General features: G+C 35.6%; 1 protein-coding gene across 5 annotated transcripts in view; it reads left to right on the forward strand.

Moving 5' to 3' along the window:
• TTC6 (tetratricopeptide repeat domain 6) overlaps nt 1–14633 on the forward strand; it is a 198148-nt gene that overhangs the window by 59279 nt on the left and 124236 nt on the right. For all 5 annotated transcript variants that reach the window (XM_042989590.1, XM_042989588.1, XM_042989587.1 and 2 more), the window contains exons 3-4: nt 6044–6136; nt 11775–11978. In XM_042989590.1, the coding sequence (XP_042845524.1) occupies nt 6044–6136; nt 11775–11978 (297 nt within the window). The remainder of the gene's footprint in view (nt 1–6043; nt 6137–11774; nt 11979–14633) is intronic.

Here is a 14633-nt window from a genome sequence, read left to right on the forward strand (position 1 = left end):
CACTCTCTCTCAAAAATAAATAAATTAACATTTAAATGAAAAAAGAAAGATTAAAAAAATGTTTGGTAGAGTTCACCAGGGAAGCCATCTGGTCCTGGACTTTTCTTTGTAGGAAGGTTTTTGATTACTGATTCAATCTCTCTATTTGTTATAGGTCTGATAAATTTTTCTGCTTTTTCTTGGGTCAGTTTTAGTGGTTTATTTGTCTTTTTATTTTATTTTTAATTTTTTTCCTTCTGCTTTTTTAGTGGTATTATCAATTTGTTGAGACATTACTGTTATACTTTTCTTCAGTTGCTTTGACAAGGTTTCCTTAGCTTTTTAATGTATTTAAAAAGATGATTTAAAGTGTTTATGTAATAGGTCCAATGTCTGAGCTTCCTAAAGGATGGTTTCTATATCTTGTTTCCTATGTTGAGCCATAATTTCTTGGTTTTTTTGCATGTCTCTTTTTGTTTGTTTGTTTGTTTTTTGTTTTTGTTTTTGGTTGTTGTTATAAACTGGACATTTAAAATAATATAATGTGATAATTGTGGAAATAAGATCCTACTTCTCCCCCCAGGGTTTGTTAATGGTGCTATTTCCTATTGTTGTTCTTGTTTTTCTTGTTGTAATTAAAAAAAATTAGTGACTTTCTTGAACTAACTTTGTGAAGTTTGTATTCTCTGTTGTGTGTGGCCACTGAAGTCTCTGTTTTATTAGCTTAGTGGTCAGGTAATGATTGAATATAGATTTTCTTGAATGCCTGGAACCAATGTGTCTCAGATTTTCGGAGGGGCTCTTTTGTGTGTTGGGACATACCTCAGTCCTCAGGCAGACAATTTACAACCCTGAGTTAGTTCTAACTTTCAGCTTGCCTAGAGCCTCAGTGTCAGTCGGAGGTGAAAACTTAGGACTTCTAGTCTTTTCAGAGAATGTGCACAGCCTAAGGTGTGCAAATCAATGTAGTGTAGGCACCTGACAATTAGCTTTTTTGATTGTAATGTAAGTGCCTGACATTCAGGTTTTGATCGCTAAGGCATTCATTTAAAAGACATCCATCTTGAATGTGTGTCAACTACACAACTAGATAAAGAGCCAGGCTGCCCCAACCATGAAGTTTCCCTTTTTTGGAAAGTTCTGGTTGATCTGGATAATCCTTTGACTACCTGCCTGTGTTTTCTTTCCTGTGCTTTAATTCCCACCCTTGTGTTTTAAATTCACCAATAAATAGTGAATCTGGTAAACCCTGGGCATCCCACTTCAACTCTAATAAAGTCAGAACCCCAGGTCCATGTCCCATTCCTCTCCCTCCCTCTCCTAACAAACTCACTGTGTGCTCCTTGGTATGCCATGTACCCTTTAGAACTCATAAGTGATAAACCTTGTCTTTTCAAAGTTCCCTGGTAGTTGTTGCTGGGGTATGTGTTGTAGTGATAATAAGAACAGCACGTGCTGATCCAGCCACAACATTTGCTGTGGTTGGGGAAATGTCTCCGAGGGCTCACCACAAATAGTATGAGCCCAGGTAGTTGCCCACAGGTATTTCCAGTTAATAGCATCACTATTGATAGGCTGAGACTGACCATAAACAACTGATAGACATTCTTATGGCTGAGAGTTACTAAAATATTTATTTTATTGTTATCTTTATTTTTCAAGACTACTGCTTATTCCCAGATTATGGGAATAGGGCAAGTTAAAACACTAAACATACTCACTGTTCTTACTGTGATTAGTCATCATTAAAAAGTGCTCCCTGGGTTGCTATAAGCCTTTCAACAATCAATTATGAGGCATACAAATAAACAAGGAAGTATGACCCATAGAAAAAAAGAAAAAGCCCAGGCATTGGACTTTAATTTGACAAATACTTTTAAGTTTTCATATATTTTTGTCTTTATATTTACTTTATTGGGTGGTTTGGAGATGGATGCTATTTTTGGCTTTTCTGATACCATTTTAACCTGGCTTTTTCTGCTAAGCGTAATGTTTTTGAGATTCATGCATTTTATTGCTTATATTATTTGCTTATTTTTATTTTAAAAATGGGATCTTAAGTGGTTATTGCTGGTATGAAATTTTATTTATTGAATTTATTAGATATGCTTTGGCCTACTAGTTTTTCAGTTAATTTTCTTTTTTCCATGAAATATATGGTCACATAATCTACTAATAGTAACTTTTTGGTCTTCTACTCTATGTTATTTATACATGTGGTGTTTCTTTACTTGTTGCATTAGGCCTCATCTATCTAATGTTTTATTTTGAAATATGTTTGGTGCAGGAATCTGCAAATATCTCCTGTGAGGTTTAAGTTTTTTTGTTTCTAGTTACTTTTTACTCAGATATAGGTGTTGAATTTTATTGATGGTCATCCTCAGCAGTTACTGAGTTAATCATATGAATTTCCATGTTAATCTGTTAATCTTATGAACTAGCAATGAATTTTCCATGTAGTTCTGGGAAGAATTTCCTTAGTCAAGATTTATTGTTTCTAAATATGATGATTAGTTTCATTTGAAAATATTTTAATTGGGATTTTTTTCCCATTTATGTTCACAAGTAAGGTAAACTATAGGTTTCTCTTTTTTTATTTTTTATTTATTTTTATTTTTATTTTTTGTGAGAGAACGCATGAGCAGGGGAGAGGCAGGGAGAGAGGGAGACACGGAATCTGAAGCAGGCTCCAGGCTCTGAGCTGTCAGCCCAAGACTGAGAACAGAACTGTCAAACTTGTGAACCACAAGATTGTGACCTGAGCTGAAATTGGATGCTTACCTGACTGAGCCACCCATGCATCCCTAGTTTTCTTTATTAAGATATTTTTAATCCATCTTTGACATTGTTACATTACCTACATGAAATGTGTTTAGAAATTTCTTTATTATAAAATATTTTCAATTGTAGAAAAAGTACTCACCAGATTTTTCAAAATTTACTCTTTTTGTCATACTCACTTCAGATTGTTTAAATAAATAGGAAATTACAAGTAAAGTAGAGGCCCCCTTTGTACCTGTTTCCAATTCCAATAATTCTCTTCCTCCTCAGGTGTGAATGATATCCTGAATTTGGTGTTCATTATTGTCAGGGTTTTATACTTTAATGTTACATTTATAAACCTAAAATATTGTAAAGAAATTTTTGTAGGATTTCACATTTTACATTTCCTGTTTAGTTAGTATATTTATAAAAAGCTAAATCTCAGGGGCCAGATAGTGTTGGTTTGAAATTCCCAAATATAATAATGAAATTTTCTAGTTCTCTTTTCAGTTTTGTTAGTTTTTTTCAATGTCCTTTGAAGCATTGTCATTAGTGCGTAATTTCATATTTTCTGAGGAACTTAACTCTTGTATTATTATGAAATTATCTTCTTTTTCTTGCTAACATTTCTTGTTTTGAAGTGACGTCTACTTTGTCTGATATTAATACAACCACTCCAGTTTTCTTATGATTAATGTTTGTGTGTTATAACCCCCTTAATCCTTTTACTTTTAACTTATTTATATCTTTATACTTAAAGTAGGTTTCCTATAGCAATCATATAGTAGGGTCTTCTTTTTCTCTGCCGTGACAATCTTTGTCTTTTAACTGGAGTATTTAGAACCATTTACATAGAATTATTGATATGGTTGGGTTTATGTTTACTATCTTGCTATTTGGTTTCTATATGCCACATTTGTTTATTGTTTTTTTCCTCCTCTTTACCTGCCTTCTTTTAATTATTTTTAAAGCATTTTATGGTATTTTGTACTACTTAATTAGTTTATTTACCTCTTTGTTTTATTGTTTTATTGTAGGTGCTAATGGATTTTACAATGTGCATATTTAAATTATCCCTATAGATAATATAATGTTTCACATATGGTATAAGAAACTTACAGAAGAATACTTCTTTTCCCTTCTCCCATCATTGTGCTATCATTAATGCATACTTCATATCTATATATGTTATAAAACAATACATTACTAATTTTATTTAAACCATTCATTATATTTAAAAAAATTTTAAAAGAGAAAAATGTCTCTTTTTATTTTACACACATTTTAAATCATTCTACTACTTATTTCCATTGTGTGCATTCAAAGTTTGACCTGATACCATTTTCCGTCTGCTCAAAGTATTTCCTTTAACATTTCTTGTAATGCAGGTTTGATGGCAATGAATTCTTTCACCTTTAGTTTGCTGAAAAAGTATTTCACCTTTGGTTTTGAAAGATAATTTTGCTGGTTATAGAATATTATGTAGACAGTGTTTTCTTTCAGTACAGGTACTCTAAATATGTTGCTTCATTGTCTTCCAGTCTGCATAATTCTGATAGGAAGCCTGCAATGTTAGTTTGTGGTAATTGTTACCACTAATTATTTGTTTCTTTGTACTTAATGTTTCTCTGGATGCTGATGAGATTTTTTGCTTTATTACTAGTTTTCTTCATTTTGACTATAATGTGCTTGGCATAGTATTCTTTGTGTGTTTCTGCTTGAAATTCATGGAAATTTTTGCATCAAGGGTTTATAGTTGTTATCAAATTTGGAAACTTTTGGCCATTTTTTTCTGTACAAATATTTTCTGCTCCCTTCACACTCCCTTTTCTGGGACTCTAATGAAAGATTATGTTAGACTGGGTATTAATTTTCTTTCAGTTTTTATTTCTCTCTGTGATTCATTTGTGTTGTTTCTATGTCTTCAAGTTAACAAATATTATCTTCCTGCAATGTCTTCTTTGCTATTAATGCCACTCAGTGAAATTTTTATTTTAGATAATGTGTTTTATCTAGACATTCCATTTGATTCTGTTTTTTTAAAGCTTATTTATTTATTTTGAGAGACCAAGTGAGCATGGGAAGGGCAGAGAGAGAGTGGGGGAGGGCTGAAATAGGGAGAGAGAGAATCCCAAGCAGGCTCCACACTGTCAGCACACAGCCCTACATGGGGCTCCCTCTTGAGCCATGGGATCATGACCTGAGCCAAAACCAAGAGTTAGATGCTTAATTGACTGAGCCACCCAGGTGGCCAATTTTTTTTTTTTTTTATATCTTATGCTCCTCTTATATATTTGAGCATTTTATATTTATATTGGAAATTTCAAGATCCTTATCCACTAATTCCAACATATCTATCATTTCTGACTCTTTTTCTAATTTTTCTTCTTTTAAGTGTCACATATTCATGCTTCTCCATGAGACTGGTCAAATTTGAGTGCTGAATACTGTGCATTTTACATTGTAGAATATGAGATTTTGTTGTTTTCCTTTCAAAAGTGATGGAGTTTGTTCTAAAAGTCCATTAAGCTACTTGAAGAGCAGCTTCATCTTTTCCAGCATTATTTTAAAATGTTATTAAAGTCCTAAGAAGCCATTACTCTAGAGCTGATTTAGCACCACTACCAATGTGTGACCCTTCTGAGATTTATAGTGAATGTACTAAAAATCTAGAGGAGAAAGGGGGTGTCAAAAGTTGTATGGTCAAATGCCCGTTTAAAGAGGATAAAACTGAGGTTAAGGGGAGCAAAATAACTTGCCTGTGGATACCTGGTCTGTGACTTTACAGTTTGGGCAGGAGCTGGGTCTCTTTATTACTATTCATTGTTAGACGTTGTGGTGGACTCTCTTCTTACCACTTCAGCTGAATAGAGACTAAATCATAGCAATTAGCATTAGTAGTGATAAAAATGATACTAGCAGTTATACTTATTGAAATTTTAAGTATAATCATACTCCTTCTTGCTTTTGATTAGATTAAATTTTTGTTTTGATTTTATCTTTCTTGTGCAGCCATTTAATAGCCGTGTTTTACAGTATCTCTACCTTTACTCAATTGTCTTATTAAATCTGATGATATACCTACAGATGCCAATAATTTAAAAAGCCGAGAAGTCAGAATAATAGACAAAATATTTTTATTGTGTCTTTTGTTTTATATTTCTCATTTACTGCATAGTATTGATTAGCTTGTATTTATTCCCCACTGATTAAATGAGTAGAATTTTGCTGCATTGAATAATATAGCTCAATGATTTTAAAAACTGTCATTATTTAAATTGTTTTCTTTTTCTTCTTCAAGGATACATCTTTAATGGGGAAAGAGTACGGTCACAAGCCATCTCAAGTGCCAGCGGAGCAAGGATTACAGATAAGTTTTGAGGAACCTCAAATGGTAAAGTCTTTAATAAGAATCCTCCCTGCCAATATTGAAGTAGTAGCCTGTCTCTTGTTGCTAGAATGCTTATCTAAATAAAGAATTTATTTTAGAGGTGTGTTTAACTGTAAAAATACCTAATCCAATATCACTTTGAGAGTCTTGGCTCTTTTCGGTCACTGTTGCTGCCTATCATAGACCTTTGGAGATAAGGCCCAAAACTCTTTTCAGAAGGGAAAGATTTTAACAATTCCTCTGGTCTAGGCATTTAGATCTAGAAAGTAGTTGGAGAGTTAATTAAAAGTTATTAGCTTCTAAGAAAGCATCATTTTATTTTTTCTATTATTGATGGGGGAAAAATTTTGTGGAGAAATATGGACCGTTGATGACAGAAGTTTGTTTCAGAAATAAAGTTTCCTTTCCATCCATCATTGGCAAAATATTTACAGGATTCAAAGCAATCTGGAACATATTCCCTATGAATGGGGCGCAGCTCCATGTGTATAGAAATCCGTATTTACATAATACAAATGATGGCACGATGGTCATTTCCTTTATAAAGAATTTGTAAACTGTTGTTAAATTGCAAGCTCTATAGTTCCTGAAAATGTGAATCCACATACATAAAACTTCACACTTCATTTTTATGATAATATGTCATGGTTAGAAAATATATGGGATCTTTTCACAAAAGCCATGGATCCAGTGATATTACTTTCCACAACTGGTTAAACTGCTAGAGTTTGAAATGCTTCTGGGTTGAGACCATGCCTTTTTCTGCTTTGTATTCTCACCTCCTACCTCAGGACCCAGGATGTGCGGCACTAATATGTGGCTAAATCAATTTTGAAGCTTTCCCACATATGCTTTGGGCTTAAAACTGACATCTATGGTAGTTGCCTCTAGGGATCACCATTTACAGGTAGATATTGAAACCTCTGATGTCTAAACTTCTAATAGATATAGTAAATTCAAAATACAAGATTAGTTAGGTGCAGAAAAATAGAAGTTCTTCATTAATAAATGAAGTGACTTAATACCATTTATTATGTTCATGTAAAGTATAGGAAAAGATACCATTTTCAGGAGCCTATGAAAAAGGCCAATTATCAGGTGCCTAGCTTAGACATTGTCTTGACTATTTAAAATAAAGATTTAAACAAAAATATTGATTTCCTTGTAATTTTGTGGGAACCATTCTCTCAGCTTTGACATTTATAAGCAATCACTGGACCTCTTCTGGCCACTGGCTTTTTAATAGGTAAAGTACCTTTTTTTTTTAAGTTTATTTATTTTGAAAGAGATAGAACGAGAGCAAGAGGAGCAGAGAGAGAGAGAGAGAGAGAGAGAGAATCCCAAGCAGGTTCCATATTCAGCATGAACCTGATACAGAGCTTGAACTCATATAGTGTGAGATCATGACCTGAGCCAAAATCAAGAGTCAGATATTCAACCAACTGAGCTACCCAGGTACCCTGACATAAAGTAAGTACCTTTTAATTTGATACCTGGTCATGGTAAAAAGACTCCTCTGTGGTGTCTTTCTAGATACATTTTTTGGGGTGCCCACTCTGCTAGAAAGCAGAACTCTACCTGTCTATCCTACTTGTCCCTTGGAGTTCTACAAGATTCCTGAGCTGAGATTTTTCTGGAGGAGCATAGAGCAACATGCTCTTATTTGAAGAGGGTCTGTTCTTTCTAAGTTGTGCCTGGCATCCTCAGAGTATGTAGCTTCACTTGTGAACATCTCAGTGCCACAGGCCAAAGGTCTCTCAGTTCTTTGATACAACTTATTTTCTTTAAGTACCCACCATTTTAAATATAATAGTTTTTGAATCATCATGGAGAATGATTTCCTCACATAATTATAAAAAAATCAAGGAACTTATTTATTCCTTTTCTACAATGTGATAGATATTGTTATAGACATGGTTAATACAAAGATAGAAAAGATAGTTCTTGACCTTGAAGAACTCATTGTATGGAGTAGACCAATAGATAAAGAGACAAAGTACAATACCGTTCAATGAATATTCTAAATAGAGACCAAATACATAGCAGAGGAAGAAACTGATATCATTTTCTTTTATTTATTCATTCACTCATTTACAAATAATTGCTGATGATATACAGTGCACTAAGTACTTGAGACATAAAAGATAGGTAAGACACAATTTCCTTTTTAAAACAAATTTTTTTTAATGTTTTTTATTTTTGAGACAGAGAGAGAAATGTTTTTTATTTCTAAACAGAGTGCGAGTGAAGGAGGGGCAGAGAGAAAGGGAGACACAGAATCTGAAGCAGGTCCAGGCTCGGAGCTGTCAGCACAGAGCCTGATGCAGGGCTTGAACCCACGAACTATGAGATCAAAAACCTGAGCTGAAGTCGGACACTCAACCGACTGAGCCACCCAGATGCCCCAGACACAATTTCCTTTTTAAGAAATCCTCAAATTTTAAGGTTTTTAAAAAATGTTTATTTATTTTTGAGAGGTGGGGGGTGGGAGAGTGGGGAGACAGAGAGAGAGAGGGAGACACAGAATCTGAAGCAGGCTCCAGACTCTGAGCTGTCAGCACAGAGCCCAACATGAGGCTCAAACCCATGAACCATGAGATCATGACCTGAGCCGAAGTTGGATGCTCAACTGATTGAGCCACCCAGGGGCCCCAGACTTTAAAGTTTTAATGTACTTAAACTTTCTGTTCTCAGGATGCCTTTAAACTCTTAGAAAATATTTTAAGGACCCAAAGGAGTTTTTGTTTATGTGGATTATTTCAACCAATATATACCATAATTGAAATTAAAACTGAGAAAAATATAAAATATTTATTCATTAATTTAAAATAATAACACAATTATTATGTTCAATTACATATGAACACAAAACATATTAAGAGAAAAATTGTATCCAAAAAATAATTTAGCAAGAATGGTAGCATTGTTTTACTTTTTTTTTTTTTTGCAAATCTCTATAATACCTGATTTAATAGAGAGCTAGAGTCTCATATCTGTTTCTGCATTCAATCTGTTGTGTGTGTTCTTTTGGTTGAAGTATATTCAGTAGGTCTTGTCTCATACAGATTGAAATGGGAGTAATATTTTAATAGCCTTTTAACATAATTATGGATACTATTCTCTATTAATACATCCAAACTGTACAAGTGGTAGTTTCTTAAAGATGAGTTGCAATGGGGAACCTGAAACAAGATAAATTAACTTATTGTATATCCTTACATTAAAATCCATTGATCTGCCTTGCTCTTTGAATGGCTCTTTACCCCTGTACACTTTTGTAATCTCATGTGTTAATAATTTGAAAAGTACTGGTTCATGGGTGCCTGGGTGGCTCAGTTGGTTGACTTTGGCTCAGGTCATGATCTCAGGGTTTGTGGGTTCAAGCCCCACGTGGCACTCTGTACTGACAGCTCAGAGCCTGGAGCCTGCTTCAGATTCTGTTGTCCCCCCCTCTCTCTGCCCCTCCCCTGCTCATGCTCTGTCTCTCTCTCTCTCTCTCTCTCTCTCCTTCAAAAATAAATAAACATTAAAAAAATTAAAAAAAAGAAAAGTATTGGTTCATAGTTCTACCTACTACTGCTTTTCCATCATCACTGCAAATGTCAACACAGTGAAAAAAGCAAATAAGGCTTAATATTATTTTGAAAATAGTTTTAACACTGCAGATCATCTGAAAGGGGCTCAAAGATTGCCAGGAGTCTGTGGAACACACTTTGAGAAGTGCTAGTCTGTTGGGTATAGGGGAAGGAGGGTAAGAGAGTACAGGTTGGAATCAGGTTGTCTAGGTTCAAACAGAGCACTGCTACTTACTGTCAGTGTGACCTTGGGCAGGTTACTTAATTCTGTAAGTCTCCATTTCTTCATCCACAAAATGGGGTTACAAACAGTTCCTACTTCATGGAGTTGTGGTGGAAGATTAAATTTAAATGAGATAATGCTTCTATATGTTGATGATTACAACTGTGATAATGATTACCTAGACAATTATAATACAGTATGATACATTCTGAAATAGAGGCAGGGCACAGAGTGATAGGACCAGTAAACATTTTGTGGAGAAATAAGGCTGGGATGAGTACTAAAGAGGGTCATTTGCCTCTCCTCAAACTTTTTTTCCTCATTTTCTATTTTGGAGGGTGGTGCCTTCATCTGTTTAGTCTTCCAAACCAGAATTCTGGGAGTGTGTGTTGAAGCCAGTAGAAGAGAAATTCAAAAGAAAGAGAGTGATAAACAGTGCCAAATCTGTGGTGCATGAAACGAATGAGTTTGTCATAAGTAGACAGCATAGGGCCCATGGCACCTGTCCCTCGAGGGTATCTATTCTGCCATTTTATGAAAAAGATTTTGTTAACCTCTTTTTTTTTATCAGTGAGGAAAATGAGACTAAAAAGGGTTAATTAACTTGACCAAAATTATACATCTGTTAATTGACAGATATAGGATTTGAATAATGTCCCATCTAGTTACAATAAATTATAGTAATGTCCAGTAAGCAGTTTTATAAAAATATGAGCTCCAGATTAAAGTTTAATTTTATAAATGGAAATTTCTTGGTTTAGCCATCCCTTTTGGCGTAATAAAGACATTTATGTAGTATTTGGTACTGTTCACCAGCTTTACGTCTTATTTTACTTATTAGCAAATGAATGTATCAAGAACAAAGTAGTACAATTGCATTTTCAAGTCATTCTCTAGAATTCAGATTTTTAGGTAAGTCAGACTAGTTTTATCATCTGTTAATTTGAGGCAGTGAAGTTTTAACTGCCAGTACTCCATAATCCCAAATAATCTTGGTTTAAAATTGGTTAATATCCAAATATGGCTATAAAGATATTTTCCATAAGACTTGGTGAGATACAGATTAAGTCAGTGAGACTTTTTTTTTTAATGTTTATTTCTTTCTTTTGGGAGAGTGAGAGAGAGAGACACCATGAGTGGGAGTGGGGCAGAGAGAGAGGGAGAGAGAATCCCAAGAAAGCTCTACACACATCATGGAGCCTGATGCAGGGCTTGATCTCATGACTATGAGATCATGACCTGAGCTGAAATCAAGAGTCAGATGCTTAACCAACTGAGCCACTCAGGCGCCCCACTGAGACATTTTTAAGGAAGACAAAATAGTTTTAAGACTGATATTTTGTGAGAATTTTTCATTAGGGCTTGGGATAGAGTTGGGATGTCTGGGTGGTCTTCTTGAGACCTCTGGGTCAGCTCTTCTTTGAGGACCTGAGATCAGTCTTCTGGAGGAGCATCTGGCTAGTAGGAACCACATTTCTTAGGACCAGAGAACCTCGGATTGGGCAGAGGTCAGTTGTTTCTGTGGGCCTTGATTCTGTATGCGTGTGGGGTGAAGTCAGGGTAAGACTGAAGTCTTATGATTTCCTTAGAGTTGGTGCATAATAACCTGGGGGTAGTTGTATTTTCTGAGACAAGAGCCAGAGGAAATAATTTGGTAGCCTTTACATTTTTAACTCAATTTGAGCTTCTATTTCTAAATCTTCACAGGAAACTTACTATCTTTGTTTAATTTCAATCATGCATTTTTATAATCATTTTATGGTTAGAAAGAAACATTGTGTGATTTAAAACTTTGGAAGGACCAATAAGAAGATCTTAAACATACATTTATGTTTTCCTACAGAATGTGCTTGAGGAACTTCCTGAAACTTTATCAAGTATTTTCCAGCTTGAACAAGAGGATGTATTGGAGTGGGGAGTCTCAGAAACAGAAAGCATAGTATTTAAATCTCAGGAAACTCTGGAAGTTCAACCAGCAGATGAATCAAGTAAACTTTTGAAAGATGAACAGCCCATAGGTGATTCCAAAGCAGCCAAATCTTTAAAGGTAAAACATTATTTGTGTTGGAAACAGTTATGATTGTTGAGGATGTGCAAATGTGAAAAAATGGCCTGGGTAAGGGCCAAGGCATGGAGGTAGGTTCCCCCTGAAAAAAGGGCTCTCTAATATGCAAATTGTGTTTTGCAGACTTTTAGTCTCAAACCTAATTACAACTCTGGAGAGAGAAGACACATATTTAAGGAGTGAAGGAACCTCAGGGCTTTCAGAAATTGACCAAGAGTCCTCCCATTACTGTCTTGAGGGAGTCAGGAACTATAGCCCAGGGACCAGGACTGGGTGAACTTTGTATATTTTACATCTTTGCCCTGTTTATAGGTTTATCCTAACCCTGAGTCTTTTCCTATTGTGAGAATGCTTTCCAAATTCATTTTATATATGTGTAATTTAACAATTTTTACCATGTTTGTGTATTGCCTTACTACTATTTGCTTATTACTTTTCTTTAATCTGAGTTACTTTTTGACTTAAATGAGTTTATTTAAAATGGTACTTTTTTTTAATGTTCAGTTATCCTGAGAGAGAGAGCGGGTGGGGGAGGGGAAGAGAGAGACAGGGAAAGAGAGACCCCAAGCAGGCTCCGTGCTGCCAGAGCAGAGCCTGATGCTGGGCTCAAACCCATGAACTGTGAGATCGTGACCTGAGCCGAAATCAAGAGTCGGATGCTTAATTGACTGAGACACCCAGGGACCCCAAAAATTGGTACATTATTATTAGGATTAAAAAAGCCACTTTTTTTTTCTGAACCACAAAATACTGTCTTGATTATTACCATGGGTAGCTCTCTGACTTACTCAAATGGATACTACTTCTTGGGTAATAACCTTCCCTCTCCTTTTGGGTCCCCTCTCCCCACTGAAGACCATGTTCCTCTCTGTTTTCCCCAGTTCAACTGGCCATTCTTCAACCTGTGCCACAAATCCCAACTCTGAAACCTTGGATTTATCTGTGATCTTCCCTTCCCTTGCTTTCACCCATAATCAGTCTCCAAGGCTTAGATACCTCCTAACATTATTATTTGTTTAAGATTTTATTTTTAAGTAATCTCTACACCCAATTTGGGGCTCAGACTCATGGCCCCAAGATCAAGAGTTGCATGTTCTACCAGATGAGCCAGCCAGACACCCTGCCTCCTAACATTGCTTGTAATTTTTTTCCTTGTCTTTTCCAGTTGCCCTCAACCTAGTCTGGGTCCTGGTGACGTTATGTTTGGATTAGTGCAGTTTCCTCCTGTTGTTTTTTTTTTTTTTCCTTCATTTCTCAAGCCCTATTTTCTTAAGTTCATCTTGCTGGCATATTGATCTTTTGGGAATAATGGGTAATAAGGAAGGTGCACAAATAATAGTTGACCAGAGAAAATCCACCATTGCTATGGAGAAAGGACTTATCCTATGATGAGCTACAGACTTCATCAGAAGTCATGCTATCTTTCTAAAGCTTACACTTGGGGTATGAAATGAATTCTGCCAAGGCTGAGTGAACCCACTCATTGCTAACTCCTCCAGGTGAATCCTGTGTTTCAGGCCGACACCTTCTAGGTGTGGAGATCTTAGATACTCTTTTCCTTTCTCTTTTTTCTCTTCTTTCCTTTCCTTTCCTTTCCTTTCCTTTCCTTTCCTTTCCTTTCCTTTCCTTTCCTTTCCTTTCCGACAGTATCTTTAAAGACTATGGCATCTTAATGAAAAAGTGTTAGGCTGTTGGGCACAGGTAGTGTTTTCATCTATACTTCTACCTGAACATTGGGACTTTGGAAATAAAATGTGGGCATGAGAGGCAAATGATTAGCTACTAAATGTGTTAAAAAATGACATGGACTTTCTGGATAGCAATTTAACCACCATGGCCTGGAAGCAATTCAAATCCCTCATTAGAAAAGTTTCACATTAATTCTTTTGGATTGTTGTGACTGCTGTTAAATATTATTAAGAAATTATGGAAATGTATTTATTTTTGGTCAAAAGAGGCAGTCCTTCCCTAAGTTAATTAAATTTATTGAGTATTTACCACATGCTAAACACTTTGCTAAGTGTTTTACATATGTTATCTTATGTTTTCCTAATAATTGATTTCTTAACAAGACTGTGTTTGAAAAAACTGAGTCATAAAGAAGATAAATAACTTGTCCAAGTATAAATATCATGTTAGGTCATGAAGGCAGGGCTTGGACTGAGATGGTCTAATTCTGGAACCTTTACTCTTTACCCCTTGGCAACACTGTTTTTCATAACAACAATAAACAGGTGTCTGGTTAAGTACAAAAACAGACTCTCACTTGCAAAAATGACTAGGGATGGAGTGTCCTCATTAAACTAGGAGAAATGGTTGGACAAGAAAGACTTGGAGAATGGATTAAGAGAGCTCTAAACTGGAACCAGAAGTGTTTCAAGAGGAGGAAAAGAGGGGCGCCTGGGTGGCGCAGTTGGTTAAGCGTCTGACTTCAGCCAGGTCACGATCTCGCGGTCCGTGAGTTCGAGCCCCGCGTCGGGCTCTGGGCTGATGGCTCGGAGCCTGGAGCCTGTTTCCGATTCTGTGTCTCCTTCTCTCTCTGCCCCTCCCCCGTTCATGCTCTGTCTCTCTCTGTCCCAAAAATAAATAAAAAACGTTGAAAAAAAATTAAAAAAAAAAAAAAAGAGGAGGAAAAGA

Source organism: Panthera tigris, chromosome B3 (assembly GCF_018350195.1).
Source record: "Panthera tigris isolate Pti1 chromosome B3, P.tigris_Pti1_mat1.1, whole genome shotgun sequence".
NCBI lineage: Eukaryota > Metazoa > Chordata > Mammalia > Carnivora > Felidae > Panthera > Panthera tigris.